The sequence below is a fragment of the Rhodnius prolixus genome, unplaced genomic scaffold, assembly GCF_049639745.1.
Source record: "Rhodnius prolixus isolate KJV_2025 unplaced genomic scaffold, Rpr scaffold_13, whole genome shotgun sequence".
Classification (NCBI taxonomy): domain Eukaryota; kingdom Metazoa; phylum Arthropoda; class Insecta; order Hemiptera; family Reduviidae; genus Rhodnius; species Rhodnius prolixus.
Window position 1 is genome coordinate 1,931,051 of NW_027411583.1, and position 15,938 is coordinate 1,946,988.

Consider the following 15,938-nt stretch of genomic DNA (forward strand, 5'->3'; position numbering starts at 1 on the left):
CTTATCTCTGAAATAGTTTTACTGAAGTCTTATAGTCTACAATTTGCACTCTCATTTTTTTTTACTATTTCTGTCTAAAGCTTTAAATCAATGAAGTTTCGTAAAAACGTAGACAAAAATATTAAATTTTGGAATCAAATTATGATGTTATAATTTGAAGTTAATTTCAGAAAAAAGAAGATTGTGAATATTTAAAACAAATATCAAAAAATTAGAATTTATAATTTTTTAAAAATACCTTGTTTACCCTTGTAAGTTAATTTTGTTGTAAGAACCAAAAGGCTATTGTTACATTTTTTTCATTTGTTAGTTATTCAAATTAAGGATAACAATTGCATTTATGTATTATTTACCTTGTTATTTTTTATGAAGGTTCATTTCTATATTATTTTATTTTAAGTACCTGCAATGGTAATTATTTTAAATATTAGCATTTTCATATTGTGATATTTTTATACCAAATATATGTATTATTTTTTTGTTCATTTTTTCTTATGGTAATGTTGAATTTGTGCAGCTTTGAATCAAATACACAAATGCCAAAAAAAGTTTTATCGTTGTTATTCTATTCTAACGTTTCCTCATTGCTGTTAGGATTTATATTTCACTTGAATTCAGTTTCCATGGAACATTAACTGTACTTAAACAGTCAGTACAGAAGACACACCTTCCTTTGATGTTAAAAATTTCAAAAATATTACAATTGTTAAAATATGTTATTAATTTGAAGCCCTGAAGATTAATGTAGACCCTGGGTCGAAAACTAGGCCAACTTTTCTGATATTTGGCACAATAAATTTATTGGAAGTTTACGATCTCTTCGGCTGTGATCTTCTCCCCTCTTCATTAACTACTACATAGCATGGGTAACTACTCAACGAGTGATAAATCTATATAAAAAATTAGATTTGAGCATGTACTAGTGAGTTGTTCGTTAAACTTAGAACCCAAATATGAAAAGAATAATGCAATTGGCGCTAATGGCCAAGCAGTCGATGCGCCAAAAAAAAAAAAAAAAAAAAAAAAAAAATGCAATTGGAATGGGCAATAGAAGAAAAGCAATATTACTGGTCTAGGAATTACTTTCTTGCTATAGTGTTATAAACAGTGCTGAGAGGCAAAATTAAACTTTAACACAGACTAATACTAATCTGTTGTGGTTTAAAACAAAGAAGAGGGATAAAACTGAAAACTCATTTCATTAACCTAAATATTTAGGAGGTGTTACAACTTATTATCAGAAACAGACAATACTTTTTGCGTAATTTCTTGCATACGGATAGGAAAGTTCATTTAAGGGCACTTTAACCGTTATGTATGTATGTATGACCTCATCAAATTAAGAGTAGCTTTTTCAAAAATGGTTTAATGATTTTCTATAAGCTTTCGAGCGCATTTTATATACGTATATTAAGGTTTGTAACTTTTATTTGTACTTTGAACCATTTTACAGCCACGTATTTTAAGCGAAGTTGTTAAAGGGGAAGTTTATTTCTCTCCTCTTCTAAAGGACTGCTTCGATACACTCACTGGATCACCTGTTTAATATCTGTGCGTATGAAATGTCTAAATAAAATTAATAAATGAGTTGTAAGAACATATATGTTGTTCGGGAAATGTTTTTCGAATTTATTTCTAATTTTCGTACGTAAACTAAGTATTACATTTTTTTCTGAAATGTCTAACCAGCAAAGTACTGATAACAAGAGAAATGACACCTTTCCATCTTTTTCCAACGAACAAATTTGGTAGATCTTGAATTAAAGATTTGACTAGTTCAGTAGTCCATTAAACATAACTTCTCCAAATTCATAAGGCTGACCTGAACTAAACTAAGGGCGGTGTAACTATTTGCCATTTACCTTAAAATGATCACAACACTTCGTCCCGAGAATGATTTAGGAATTTCCAGCTCAATATTTAGGGCATATTCAGTGACATTCTAAAGACAAATTTAAAATATATTTAGTAATGTTAGTATCATGCAATAGTATTTAAATATTTTCAGTATTTAGATTTCTAGAACTATGACTATCCGTTATTATAGTAAAATCATTGGTGAATTTCAGAATTAGCTGTTTCCACGGCAAATAAAAAGTAAATGATTTTTTAAAATATTAGGAGACGCTAATTTAATTAATATATGGAATTTATATATATATAATTTTATTTATTGTACAACTCTTACAACAATTTGTTATCTCTTACAGATAATTTATTAAAATATATGTACACATCTATTTTTATAATTTTTACATTGCTAAATATATTAGACATTTTTTTTTCTTTTTCTTTTTAAACAACTATAGGAGGTTGGAAATGTTTAAAGTATTTCCAGTTTTATCTACAAAATAACAACAGATCATCATCCACATTATCAAATATACCCTATAGAGTCACTATTGGAAGTATATGACTTTAATAAATATGTAGTTAGAAAATATGTATTCTTGAAAAATCGGCTAATTCAGGTGGGTGTTTATTTGTGTACTGTGAAAAGAGGTAGGAAGTAAAAAATTGTAGGAAACAAAAATTAAGAAATAAGCTTTGGTGTGTTTAAGGAAGCACATGGCAAACGTACATTTCTAGTGTGTTAAAATGTAATTTAAGTGAATAAATAAATAGTTGAGTCTTGAGATTCAAATCAAAAAAGTAACGTCTAACTCTCGCTGTAAATAATATGATCAAAAATTATTTCTCGTTTAAGGGCAGCCGTACCTTAAACATGATTATGTTCTCAGTAATTTGATTTAATTGTAACAAGGTTAAGAAAAATAAATGGCAAATGACGGAGTAGACTACGATAATGCAAGATCGGGTAGTAATGCTAAGGCCAGGGGAAACTCACGACTCAAAACATTCTCAAACCTTCAAATACTGAGGTTCTCATTTATGTGATGGAGGCTCAATGGTTAAGAAAATTAATTAAAGAATATAAATCTGCCAAGGAAGTTTTCTTGTAATATTGATGCTTCTAATTGGAAGAGAAGTATTTTCCATCTTAAACTAGTAATTATGCTTTATACTTGAACGAATTATATTAGACAAATCACAAAATGGGCCTGACTTACCGAAAAATATTGAAAATATAGTTCAGACTGATCTGGATGAATCTTTACAGCGTATCCAGTCCGGGCTACTGAGAGGGAAACATGGCTGAGAATAAGTAGAAGGTAAACACTTGCAGACATCATTGTAGCTATGGCCCACTGTCAGAGGAAGTGGCAGATAACATTTTTAAACATGGAATGTGTTCTGTACCAGTGGTACTGCAGCCAAAAAATGACTTAATGTGCCGACCATTGGTGGGTATAGTTAAAGCCTTCCTTTTGCGAAAAAACCCGGGTCTTTCCACTGGTCGTTTTCTGGTGTTATGTTCTTCTCTACTGCTTTTAAAGAGTCAAATGTATTAAATCACAAATTGCCAATCAAACAGATAGCTGTGAAATTAACTGCATAATGGCCCTAATTAACTTCCCTACAGAGACCCTCTGAATGAGTGACTCACAAATCAGAATCTGCTCTTACCAACTTTCAGGGTCTCCCCCCCCGATTGTGTTCGCATAGTTTTGACAATCTCTTAAGCGTGTTTGAGCCGTTGAATAGTTTTCTAGTGTTTGTTGACTCTCTTCAAAACCATAGTTGGTTTAGGCGTTCGCAAAGCGCCCCTATATATACCTAGAACAGATCTGGTCCAATGAATGGTGTGGCTGCCCCGAGCCTACTCAGTTTGGTAGGCAATTCTATTTCCACGGGTGCCAGATGCTTCCCTGGCGCCCACTTAAGTCTAACCCCTTATTACAATGGAAAAGTTCCACCAGATACCTCCTGAAATAATAACGTACAAGATTATCGTTAAGTTTTCTTTCCTTGGAAGCTAGCAGCTCAGAGAGGCATCTACATAAAAACCAAGTCAATAACCTGTATAATATCTATGACAATAAAAAAACTGTATAGCGGCCACTTTTCACGGTTTAATTGAAATCATCAAAGGGAGTCGATCGAAATTTAAAAGGGGCTAAAGGCTTATTCTGCAAATTGGAAACAAAACGTGTTTGAAAACCTGGAAACGTTTTAGATACCATGTATTCAAAAGATTCAAAACGCACCCACGTACAGAGTGATTCAAAAGCAAAAAATTATAATATATTACAAATTAGAAATACTATAATAAGTACGAATATTATTAATTGAATTAAATAAAAATTGCCATAAACATCCAATAGTGTTTAATTTATATTATTAGTATTATTTTTTATTTTATAAGTAGAAAGACATACAAGCATATTGTGATTTTCTCTGATCATTTAAGTATAAAATATGTATTGAATTATTTTATTTTTTTGGATTCGCACATTTTTATGTGCCAAATACATAAACTTTTTAAATTTTTTTTTTTTTTTAAATACTTGAATACTAAAAATAAATAATAAATAAACACAAAATGGGGGTAAAACTATTAACTTTTATACAGATTACAATTGGGAGGGCTCAAGGAGTTCATGCATTTAATTATAATAAAAAACCCAATTTCCAGGAAAAAAAAATCATAATATAAACAGAAAAGAGATTTTAACATTGGAAGGATATTTTTTCAAAAAATAGAAGTAAAAACCAGACCATTACACCAATTTTCTCTATATACATTTTGTGTACACAATATAATAAGCACTAAAAAAATACTCCCTAATTTTTTTTTTGTAAGTTATTCATTTTCTTTTCACTTTTATTCCCTTTATTATTATTTTTTTAACAATGTTTTATAAAACTATATTACACATAAATTGAATTTATTTAACATTGTTAAAAAATAAATTCCTGTAAAAAAACCAGGAACTTAATATAAGTTTTTTTATGCACTTTAAAGCGTATTTATAAAAAATGCAATAACATTTTATTTCACTTTAAAAATAATAATAAAAAAAGAATTGTAAAAATAACGCAGGTACACATTGGATCCTGTGATATATATATATATTTTTCTAAAGATGTTTATAAAGTTCTAAGAGATGGAATTAGGCTAGAAAGTGGTAAATACAATTTTTAAGTAAAAAGTTAGATCTGCAGTACAAGTTATTCTGCAAATAATTACTTGAATTTTTATAATGAGGGATAAATTAAACAAACCAGTTCAGGCTTCGTCAAGAACGTTTCATTGAAGCACCAGGAAAAATAAATCCTGACCTTTCATTTCATTCTAGTATCCAAAAAAAAGAATGTGACAGTGAGGTAGACGGAAGCCAATAGGTTAAATTATTAGCATCTTCCTGGCGCAATTAGAAGATGCGATCATTTTAAGTTCGACAGGAAATATCGAAGCCAAAGATTTTTACCCTTCCAATAGCCATGTTGCCATTAGAACACTGAGTTCTCTTTTCATTTATAGGAAAATAGCCTGAGATTATCACAAGAAACTCAATAATCTGTGCAGAGAAATCAAGTCATTTTAGTCTGGTGTGAAAGGCAATGAGTCAAAGTTCCATATCCTCTAGAAAGTACTCAAGAGGAGAAAGAGGAAGTCAGAGTTATGCTCTGGACCAACTTCCCAGGATTAAAGTAAGCGAAGATCTGTCCACAGAATATAAACGTAACCCGGCCCAACCCGAACATGAGAGTACCTCCTTGCAAGATGTAGCCGATCTCCCACGGTTTACTCGGGGTTTGTTCAATTCAATGTTTGGTGGTGGATCTGTATTGTTAAAGATGGTATATGCCTTAGGATCTTCTTCACTGCGACTAAACACAAAGCCTTCCTAAACACATTTTCTTAGAAGGGAGTTCCCTTATTTTAAATGGATCTCATGATGAGCGGAATACTAATAAACCAAAAGTCAACCTTAAAAACGCCGAAGGAAAAGGAGGCAGAAAGGAAGCATCGACAATTTGGCTAATAATACCTCTACCCGATATTCCCAGCAATAATATACCCAAAAAAAACCCTCTCAACTTGACATCTATTTAAAAATATATAAATAAATAATGGCAAGCAGAGAAGTATCAATATTACAGCCAAAAGACAATTGTCTTACCAAACTTTTGGTAGAAAATAAGGAATGAGGTAAAGATAGTTCTTTTTTGAGGGGGAGGTGTAACTTGTCAATAAAGAGCAAACTGGGTTTTAAGAAACAAGTAGAAATAATAATAAAAATGATGGGCCCACAATAAAATATGTTGTATATTCATATTTAAATATTGTTTTATGAAATATCACATATTTTTTAAAAAATGTTTACTTGTCCGTGTAAAAATATATATATATTTTAATCATTATTTCTCAGGTCTTTAAAAAATGGAACTAAACCCTATATAAAAAAAGAGCGAAACAAAACTATAGATTAGTTACATTTAATCTATACAGTCTGGTATTAATTAATAGAAAAAGTGTGATGTGCTGGGCAAGTAGGTTTAATTTGTAAAAGGTAATTGTTGAATCGTATTAATAAATTATCAATTTAAAATTAATAACAATAGAAGTGTAACACTTAATAATTAGAGAAAAAAAATTATCACTGGTGTCATTAAGAGTGTATTTATTAGTATTAAAAAAAAAAAAAATTAAAAACAAAAAGTCACTGGGATAAAGAGTAATATATATTAAATATAACAAACAGAACTGCAATATTAAAATTATTTAAATACAAAGTGAAAAGTTAAAAAATAAGAAATTACTTTTAAATAAATATGAGGAAAATATATATATATTTATTTATAAATTTATATATATTATATAAACTAAAGAACTATTATTTAAATTTATTTACACGATTTTTATTTTAATTTTTTTTTTGTATACTATGTACTTTCTAAAAAAATCTGCAAAATGATTCTATTTTTTTTTTTTTAACCTAAATATATGCTTTATAATATATTTTTTGTTTTATATATTTCTAATACTTTTATTTTTTTAAATAAATAAAAATTAACTGCAGAAAAGCAGTTCTAATTATAATAGAATGATCTTTTCCTTTGTTTTTTAAATGTATACCTATAAACTTTTTATGAAGGTTGTTTTTTATGATTAAAAAAAAAGATATATATTTGTGCATCCTAATAACTCAATTAAAAAACAAAAAATTAAAATTGATTCGTAGCAAAAGCAGAAAAACTAATTTTTATTATTTTTTTTTTAGCTGCAAAACTGCAATGTCTGAAAATTTATTATTTAATAATTTTTCTTTTTTCTTCTTTCACTTTTCAATCGTTTATATTTTTTTAGATTACCAAATAAACCCTATGTTTGTTGATAACAGAAAAGCAGCATTATATATCTTAGAATGATCTCCATATTTAAAATCAAAAATATTTTTTAAAACAATTGCATTTTTTTTTTTTTTTTTAAATGAATTTCATAAGAAATAAACACTAAATTGATAAATCTTAATTTAGAGAAAAAAAAAAAACTTACCAAATATATAATGCGAATTACAAAAAAGAAAAGAAAAAAGACAAAAACATTAATAAATGTATAACATAGATATTTTGATTTATACAGCCTATATGGATCTAGATTACTGATGATTAATAGAAAATGAAATTATTGATAAAATGTTAAAAATGAAAACTTACTGCTGATTCTTCAAAAAAACTGCTGTTGATGTGTTGGAATCAGTTTTATAAAGAACATCCGGCTTTAAAAGGTAATGAGTCAGTTATGAAGTATAGAAATGTCAATCAGCTGAGTCGGAGACATACATGTACAAGTATGAAGAAGCAGGATTGATTTTGGACAAGAACGTCGAGAAAGACTAATTTTATACTGGTCGGCAAAATTATAATAATGAAGAATAAGTTTTCTATTCCTAATTTATTGGTATTTTTACTATTAGCTCGTTTGAAAAAACGCTTTAATTTTTTTAATGCATGAAAATGCCCTCCATCCAACTCATCTAAACTGAAAGATATAAAAAAGAGGAATATGCACAGTTGGGGACACACCAACGATGTTGATTCCCTGATTGAGTATCAATGCTAAGCTTAGTGGTTAGCATTTACTGGATTCCAACCCGGATTCGAATCCAGCTGCTGGCGCATAGATTTTCTCTTCCTAGGAGCTACTCATAGATCACTGTCAGGTGGTAGACAGTGTTATTTCTAACGATAGAACACTGTCAAGAAAGCACAAAAAGCCCAGACGCCAAGGACCTCACATTTACAAAAAAAAATCCATAATTTTACTGGAATTTCATTATTTTCTGTTGTAGACATTCTATTTCAAAGCCAGGCTTACATATTACACATCAGCTCGGCTAATTTTGGATCTAGATTTCCTCAAAAAAGAGGAAAATTTAAAAATCATCCCTAGTTTTACTGGAATTTCCTTAATTTCTTCCTTATTAAAGTAATACGCCATAAAAAATAAGAGACTATTAGGCCATTGGAAATAAACCCAACTTCTGGGTTGTTGCATCAACAATTCAATTTTTACTAGAATATCCAAGGAAACCTACTCTGAGGAAGACCTAAATAAATCTGTACATGACAAACTGGAAAAGCAGCACGAGTCCAAAATGTCGCTGAAAAGGTTTAAGAGGCCAAACTCTGGAATGAAATTTTTTAACCGCTCTCTTTTTTTATTTAAGAGTTTTACAACTGTACTGCTGGTACAAGTAAAAAAGATTAAATGTACATAAAGTATCTGACCACGTCACGTGTTCAGATGGTCGTGTGTTCAACGTCTAGGAGGTTTCGTGGGAAGAGTTTAGAGGACTTGGATAAATGGATTTGAATGGGAGGACAGTTGGAAACAAAATTTCAGGTAATGGAGTTTTTTGTTCAGAAACAAAGGGATTTTTAAAGTCAGCATTTAAAGTGAGGTTTGAGATGTAAAAGGGAACATTGACTGTGGTACATAGGATTTTGGATTGTAACGATTAAATGCGATAGTGGTTGTTTTCTAAACATTTTGGTTAGAAACGCATTATGATTAGAATTTAATTTTGCATCGCTGAGGCTTCTCAACAATTTATAATGTTAAAATTGTATAAAGAATCTCAATTCTTGGTTTGTCCTACAGCGAAATCAAATCAACGTTAAATAAAAAATAGTGAACTATTTTAGAAAACAGATTTTACCAAAAGAAGTTGAATTATTTCAAATAAATAAATAACCTTGCCTTAAAAATTTTTTGGTTGTTCAAATTGCAGCAGGAGCTTGTCTAAATTTTTAAAAGCCACAAATAAATCAATATTAGTCTGACGAGTAAATTAAATCTAGACACAGATAATCTGTATTTTTAAGATGATGCACAAAAATGTTTCACATTAAAAGAAAACAAAAAATGCAATTCAAGTATCAGATACTTGATAAAAAAAAAAACAAAATTCACGACTTAGTTCACAAAATTAATGATAACGAAAAAATTGATCAATAACAAGTTTACTCTAATCCTAAGTTACATGTAAGTGAAATTAATTGGATTTAATGAAGAACTAATATACATGAATGTGTTCGATATATTAATAAATAATAATCAATAGTTGCTGTATTTACTTCTACAATATTTACTTCAATATAATTCAATAAATAAATTACTTTATATAACTTAATACTAACTATAGTATGTATACAGATAGATAATACATTCCGATAACGATCACTGGGATATTGTACCTTATATGCTCTTTAGGCAAAAATAAACTTTGAAGATTCAACCATACCAGGAAGACGGTTAATTAAAAAAAAAATACTAATAAATATTTCTGCGAAACATTATTTGGTCATCATCTTGCCACTAATATAAGTTATTGTAAAATAAATATGTTATACATACACAAATAATACTAAATTAAAAAAGTAAACATAATAATAAAAATAAATACATAAATAAAATATAAAAAATGTTATTTCATTTTTTGTCGTTTTTTCCCAAATAAGGCAAGATTTAAAATTAATGTCGCATAAATTTGATGTGCTGTTTGCATCACAGATTTTTTATTATTTCATTGTTTGCTACCTAATTTTCCTAAGTTTTTTTTTTTTAAATTCTGGATCTTATACTTATTGTTATCATAAAAGTATACGTTTTAAAAAAATACAAATTGATTGTTTTTCTTTCCCTAAGGTAATCTCATCAACGTATTGGTATTGTGTTTTCTTGTGTAGTTTAATTACAGTTCCTCTACATTTGAAAGTAGAGTGTTTATTAAAAATGTATCTCTTTGTATTTATGAATTATGTATTAATGTATTTTCTGTTTATATAAATCATATATAACATTTTTTTTCAAGGTTTTTCGGGGTGAATAGGGGTTTAACAAATTGAAATATATGTTGTATATGTGTTGCGATATTGATTAGTATAGTACGGAGGCTTGGTTTTAAACATAAATAAATGAATTATTGTTCATTAAAGTCTATACCTGTTCAATTGGTGATTCCTATATTAAATAATTCTCTATATTAGTTTTAAAATACAGAGGCGCATTGGATAACTATCTGGCCAATGGAAAGTTACATCTACTAATTAAAATCCTCTTCTTTAACATGAACCTCCTGGAAACAACAGAGGTTTATCTTTTTTATGTACACAGGTATTTATTTATAGAATAGTTCTACGAAAAATTTCTATAAAAAATTAACACCTTCAAATATATTCTCAAACGCTACTGAAACTTAATTACAGAAAGAGGAAAAATAGACAACATATTGTGAAATAAATATGTAGAAAATAAATCGTCAAAAAGTTCAGTTTTGTATTACAGTAAATTTTGATTCATCAAGCAGACATTTAAGGCAACCTTACCGGCGTCTCCAGTCAGCAAAACTACCGAAACTCTTAAAAATTCTTAACACATATTTCATTAAATTAAAAAGAGAATTCTTCAGATACTTACAGATCCACCATTTGTAATATGCACACTGTCAGGAACATTACATAAGCTCTTACTTGCATAGTCATCCTGCAAGCACCACTTTGTTAAGACAGTCACTTAATTATTACAGTATAAAGAGCAATTACGCTCCAAAACCATGCATATAATTAAAATAATAATAATAATAAAACTTACGTTTTTACCCTGGCCAGCCTGTGGTGCTATAGAAGAAGATTCTGAATATGTTGTTGGCTTATTCATGTTACCTAATAAGAAAAATAAATAAATAAAAAATGATTGATTTATATAAATAAATAAAAAGTATTTAATAATAGAGTAGGCTATAAAAAAAATTTAACCATCCAAAATAAATTATGAAGTAAAAAACAATAATTTTTAAAAGTACAAACCTAATGCCTCTACATAAGGCACACTACAACAAGAGAATACATCGTTTAGTGGTATTCAATAATTAATTGGTAATTTAATAAAAATTTATACAAAAAATCTTATTTTTATTTTATATTGAAAAATTGCTTTGAATTAATGGTAGGACTTAAAATATATTGTAAATGGGTTGGAGGAAAAAAAAGAAGATTTAATTAAAAATATTTACTACAAAAGAATGGTTAGTGGTAACAAGTAAATTTGATTTGATCATTTACGAGTAATCAACTGCGGAGAAACTTATTCAATAACTTGGTTTGGTTTTCTCTGCAAGAAAACTTCTTTATATATTCGTATCTAAACATTGATTTAAACCCTGCTTACTAATTTAATTACGTTTCGATCGAACGACGAGAATTTCTAACTATGAAATTAAAATGAATGAACATAGATTTATTTTTTCTGAAAAATAAAGTTTCAAGTAAATTTAAATGATTCGGTTTACTCTATTTAGCTTGGACAGGGTCTTTATGATGGCATACGGATTAGCTGTGAGGTCAGCGATTGCTAAAATGTATATTTTTAGTAAATCTACAGCTTGGGCAAAAAGGATAGGACCTACATGTTTATTAAGTAATATTTTAAAATACTAAAAGAAAACTAACCGTTATAGTTGTCGATAGAGATGGCATCATCAAGATGACTACTGCTGGACACACAGTGCACCATAGGCAAAGCAGCTGCGGTAGGATCAGAGGTTGGCGAGGATGTTGGCGGAGTCTGTAGAGACGTAGTAACTTCATGGTCGACAGGACTCAAGGTTGTAGTGTCTGCGGCAATTTCCGCATATACTGCTGTACTGTGTTCACTGCTCGTACCTACCATCAGACTACTACCACTATTTCCGCCTCTGGCTGCAGCTACCAACTGACTTTGAGTCTGTGTGGACACTGTATTCTTCTTATCCATTAGAAAACTTTTATCAAAACTGTTCACAACAACGTTCTGTTTTTCAACATTATTTATCACAAAATTTTGCTTGTCTATATTGCTAACAACGAAATTTCCACGTACATTATCTGGACTAATTAATATTTTATCACTATTTGGGCTTAATATGAAATTTTGTTTTTCCGATGTTAATATAAAATTTGGTTTATCATTTAATATGAAATTTTGGTTTAAATTCAACGTTGGTGTTGGTTGTGTTTGTTGGTTTGATACCATTGTAGTCTGCTGCACTATTGTAGTATTTTGTTGAACTACTGTTGTATTTGACGTACTTGGTTGTTGTTGTACCACAACATTCTGCGGTATGAATTCTTGGTTTCGGTTTGGGCTTACACTCAACATTGGACTAAGCTGTCCATTAAACGTATTGTTTACTAAATAATGATTTGGTGAACTTAAAAATTGATTATTTTGAATAACTTTACTAGACTGGCTAGTCGCTGGTGCTCTTATAACCATACCTGGTGCTAGAATATTTTGTCCATTAAATACTCCAGTGTTTTGTACTGGTGTAAGCAGATTAAGTTGTACAGCATCCTGTAGTATGGTGCCGTCTGACATTACCATGCCACTCACTCCAGCAGGGACAATAAACTGCTGTATGGGGAAATTTTGTACAAGATTTAAAGGTTGTAACATATTTGTGGTAATTAACTGCTGTGTACCAGCGAAATTAGTTTTACTAGGTAATATTGTTAGAGCTTGCACCATAGGAGGATTGATTTGTTGAGGTTGCACAACCACATTGTTAGTACTCTGTGGTGATAACAACATTGAACTAACAGTAGGTGATAATTTCCTCTTCTTATAAACAGTTTTTCTCTTTGAGTCAGGAGATAATACCTGGTTTTCTTCGATAATCTGATTTTGCACCCCAACAATCTGAGGAAGTTGTACAGTGTTCAGCGTTCCATCCACAACAACACTAGGCTGTAACAGCAATGGACCTGGCAATGTATTCACTAACACTGTGGGCTGGTTTAGTACTTGAGATGTAACGCCTATCTGTCCTGAAGAAGCTGCAGCAGAACCTTGGCTAGTGACATTCTTGTGAATGCTCTGCTGTTGAGGCGACAACATAGAATTGGCCACTATAAGTTGGCCATTACTCGACACCAATATATGTCCACCAGCTGGTTTTATCAGTTCAGGTTGAATATTAATCTGCAGTTCTTGTTTCCCAGCCGACTGGTTGTTAACAGTTACGGTAGCGGTATTAGCACGCCCGGCTAACACAGATGTGATCGTGTTACTGCTAGCCGTATGGCCTGAAGCCATGGTGGTCACCACTGTTGTAACAGTATCAGGCGACGCTTCTCCAGGACTTCTATTACTAGTGCTAACCGTTGTACCTTGAATAGGACCTCTTTCGTCTATTCCTTTATCACTATCTGTTGAACTAGGTTCTTCCCCTTTTATTCGTTCAAAACATGAATCTGGAAATCGACTGGGTGCAGGTGTTGGTGTATTTCTAGATTTTGGTCTAGCAATGTATCTATTAACATTTGATGCTAAGGGAATTCCACCATTGCCAGATTTATTACTATCAGCAGGTGTACAGCTTGCATTCTGTCTAGATATTGTACTATTTAACAATGCAGTCTGTTGAGCTAAATAACCACTGGGGTCGTCCATAAAACTAGGTTGATCAGGGATTATTCCCGTATCTAAATTAGGATTTTCATCCGAGAACCTTTTCCGTTGTAGAATCTTAGGTGGTTGCTGTTTCTTTTTAATGTCAGCAGTCCAAACTGGTGCCGGAGGCTGATGAAGTGGCGGTACTCTTTCATAAACTTGTAATTTATTCTGCTGCCACGGTGGCGTACTACGGTTTCCAGAAACATTAGACGGTGCAGCCACTCGAACATTCTCCGGCGTGGGGTATTCGACTTTTTTGTTGTATTTAACGTCATACCCTTGTACCGGATAGGGAGGCCTATTTTCAAAATGGACCTGTAACAAAAACGAAGTTGTATAAGCCTAAGAGTTCCTTAGTACTGAAGAATACATAAGATCAAGATGGTCTAAAGAGCGAGATCAGAAGTTTAAAATATTGTAAAGGTGCCAGACCAACGTCGAACTTAGTTAAGGTAATGGGAGCCATGATGTCCGTGATTAATCACATTTTAGTATTATGAAATAACAATTTTCTTGAGTAATTTGTGCTACATGAAATGTTATTTTTCGGACTGACCAAGAGCCTCCTAACTGTCAGCTACAAATTTATTTGTTTTTTAATGAATAAGAATACGCTTCCATAATGACTTAACAATTTTTACCTGGGGAGTCATAGGAGATATCGGCTGACTGGCGGGAGTGGAAGGAACGCCCTGTAATGCTGCTACCTGAGCTGGAAACCTATGTACTGTAGCCTGCATCCGTTGCAGTTCCGGTAGGTGAAATCGCAAGCTAGTATCATCTTGCTGATATCCATTACTATAGGTACTGCTTCTCCCAAACTGATGGTTTAAATTTTCTCTCCATGGCTGAAAAAATAAAGATTATTATCAAGTGTTAATCTCTGGGTAATTAATTTTTAAATTAATTAAATAATTCAAAAATCGCACCAATCCATTGAAGGTCTGTTGATCTTTTACTAGTTGTTCTCCTCTATCTCTCTGAATTAGGAGTTGAGATACAGAAGGTGGGGTAATAATTTTTCTCTTCTTTTTGCGTAATGCATCTGTAAATAACAATAAATTAAATAAACACTTAAATATTTTATTTAATTAAATACATTTTAAGTATGATTTTTGAAATAATAAGGAATTAGAAAAATTAGGAGTTAATTATTACAAAGTTCTAAGTTAATACGAAAATTGGGTAGAGACCTATTTTCTCAGGGATTTTTCTATTTTGCATATAACAACTCAAACAACACCTACCCTGGAAACTTTTATCAAACACTACACAAATACACTTTATGTCTGTATATATTATTCCTGTTTTCTTGGACGAATGAAAAACCTTGGAGTGAACACTTAAGACGTCTTACTATACAGTTTAACTATTATATAAATAATTATGCATTTTTGCGTTCATTGACATTATCTGCGCATTTATCTTTTTTTAACAATAGTTAATAACAATTTTGCCTTGTATAAACCTTAAAGTATATATTTCTGATTAAACCTTAAATTCTGAATTTTAATTGAAATACAATGCTTTTATCACGAATAAGCAACATAGTGAAAATGGTCTATAAATATAATTATTTTTAACCAAGAGGAATAAAATATTATTACATCAAAAAATTTAAATATAAAACTTGTAATTATAGGCAATAAAATTATCCCAAGAAAATGAATATTAATAAACCTTACTTATTAATTTGTTCATTATTTTTTTGAATAATTTTATCTCATCTAGATGATTTTTTTTTTAAAAGCACCTGTCGATTAGATGTTCAGATAGTAGCGGATGTATCATCGTCATATGTTTGAGTTATGTCAAAATAATTCATACGAAGTTGACAACAGATAATAAAAAAAATATGTAATGTTATATTTAGGAAATTATTTCCAAAATAAGTATTAGGTTGCCTACTTTTTGCACCACACAATTTGTCTGAATTTACGACAATATTAAAACATTTATTCTATTACTTTATTTTATAAAATTGGTTTCAAATATTTAGTAATATTTCCGAAGGATTTGCCTAAAATTTAGAGATTAAAATGTTTTTTAAAAGAAAAATTATTGAATGAGAGAGAGTAGTTCAGATTTTTTT

The 15,938-nt window shown here is 30.3% G+C and overlaps 1 protein-coding gene across 6 annotated transcripts in view; it reads right to left on the reverse strand.

Moving 5' to 3' along the window:
- Positions 1-2,149: 2,149 nt before the first annotated feature.
- sba (six-banded) overlaps positions 2,150-15,938 on the reverse strand; it is a 41,332-nt gene continuing 27,543 nt past the window's right edge. For 5 of the 6 annotated variants that reach the window (XM_074115807.1, XM_074115808.1, XM_074115810.1 and 2 more), the window contains 6 exons: positions 14,776-14,891; positions 14,488-14,694; positions 11,863-14,161; positions 11,006-11,076; positions 10,832-10,897; positions 2,150-10,490 (listed from right to left, as the gene is read on the reverse strand). In XM_074115807.1, coding sequence (XP_073971908.1) covers positions 10,458-10,490; positions 10,832-10,897; positions 11,006-11,076; positions 11,863-14,161; positions 14,488-14,694; positions 14,776-14,891 — 2,792 coding nt within the window. In that variant the 3' untranslated portion in view covers positions 2,150-10,457. Of the gene's footprint in view, positions 10,491-10,831; positions 10,898-11,005; positions 11,077-11,220; positions 11,244-11,862; positions 14,162-14,487; positions 14,695-14,775; positions 14,892-15,938 lie in introns of those variants that run through there. The other variant, XR_012454660.1, reaches the window with a different exon arrangement.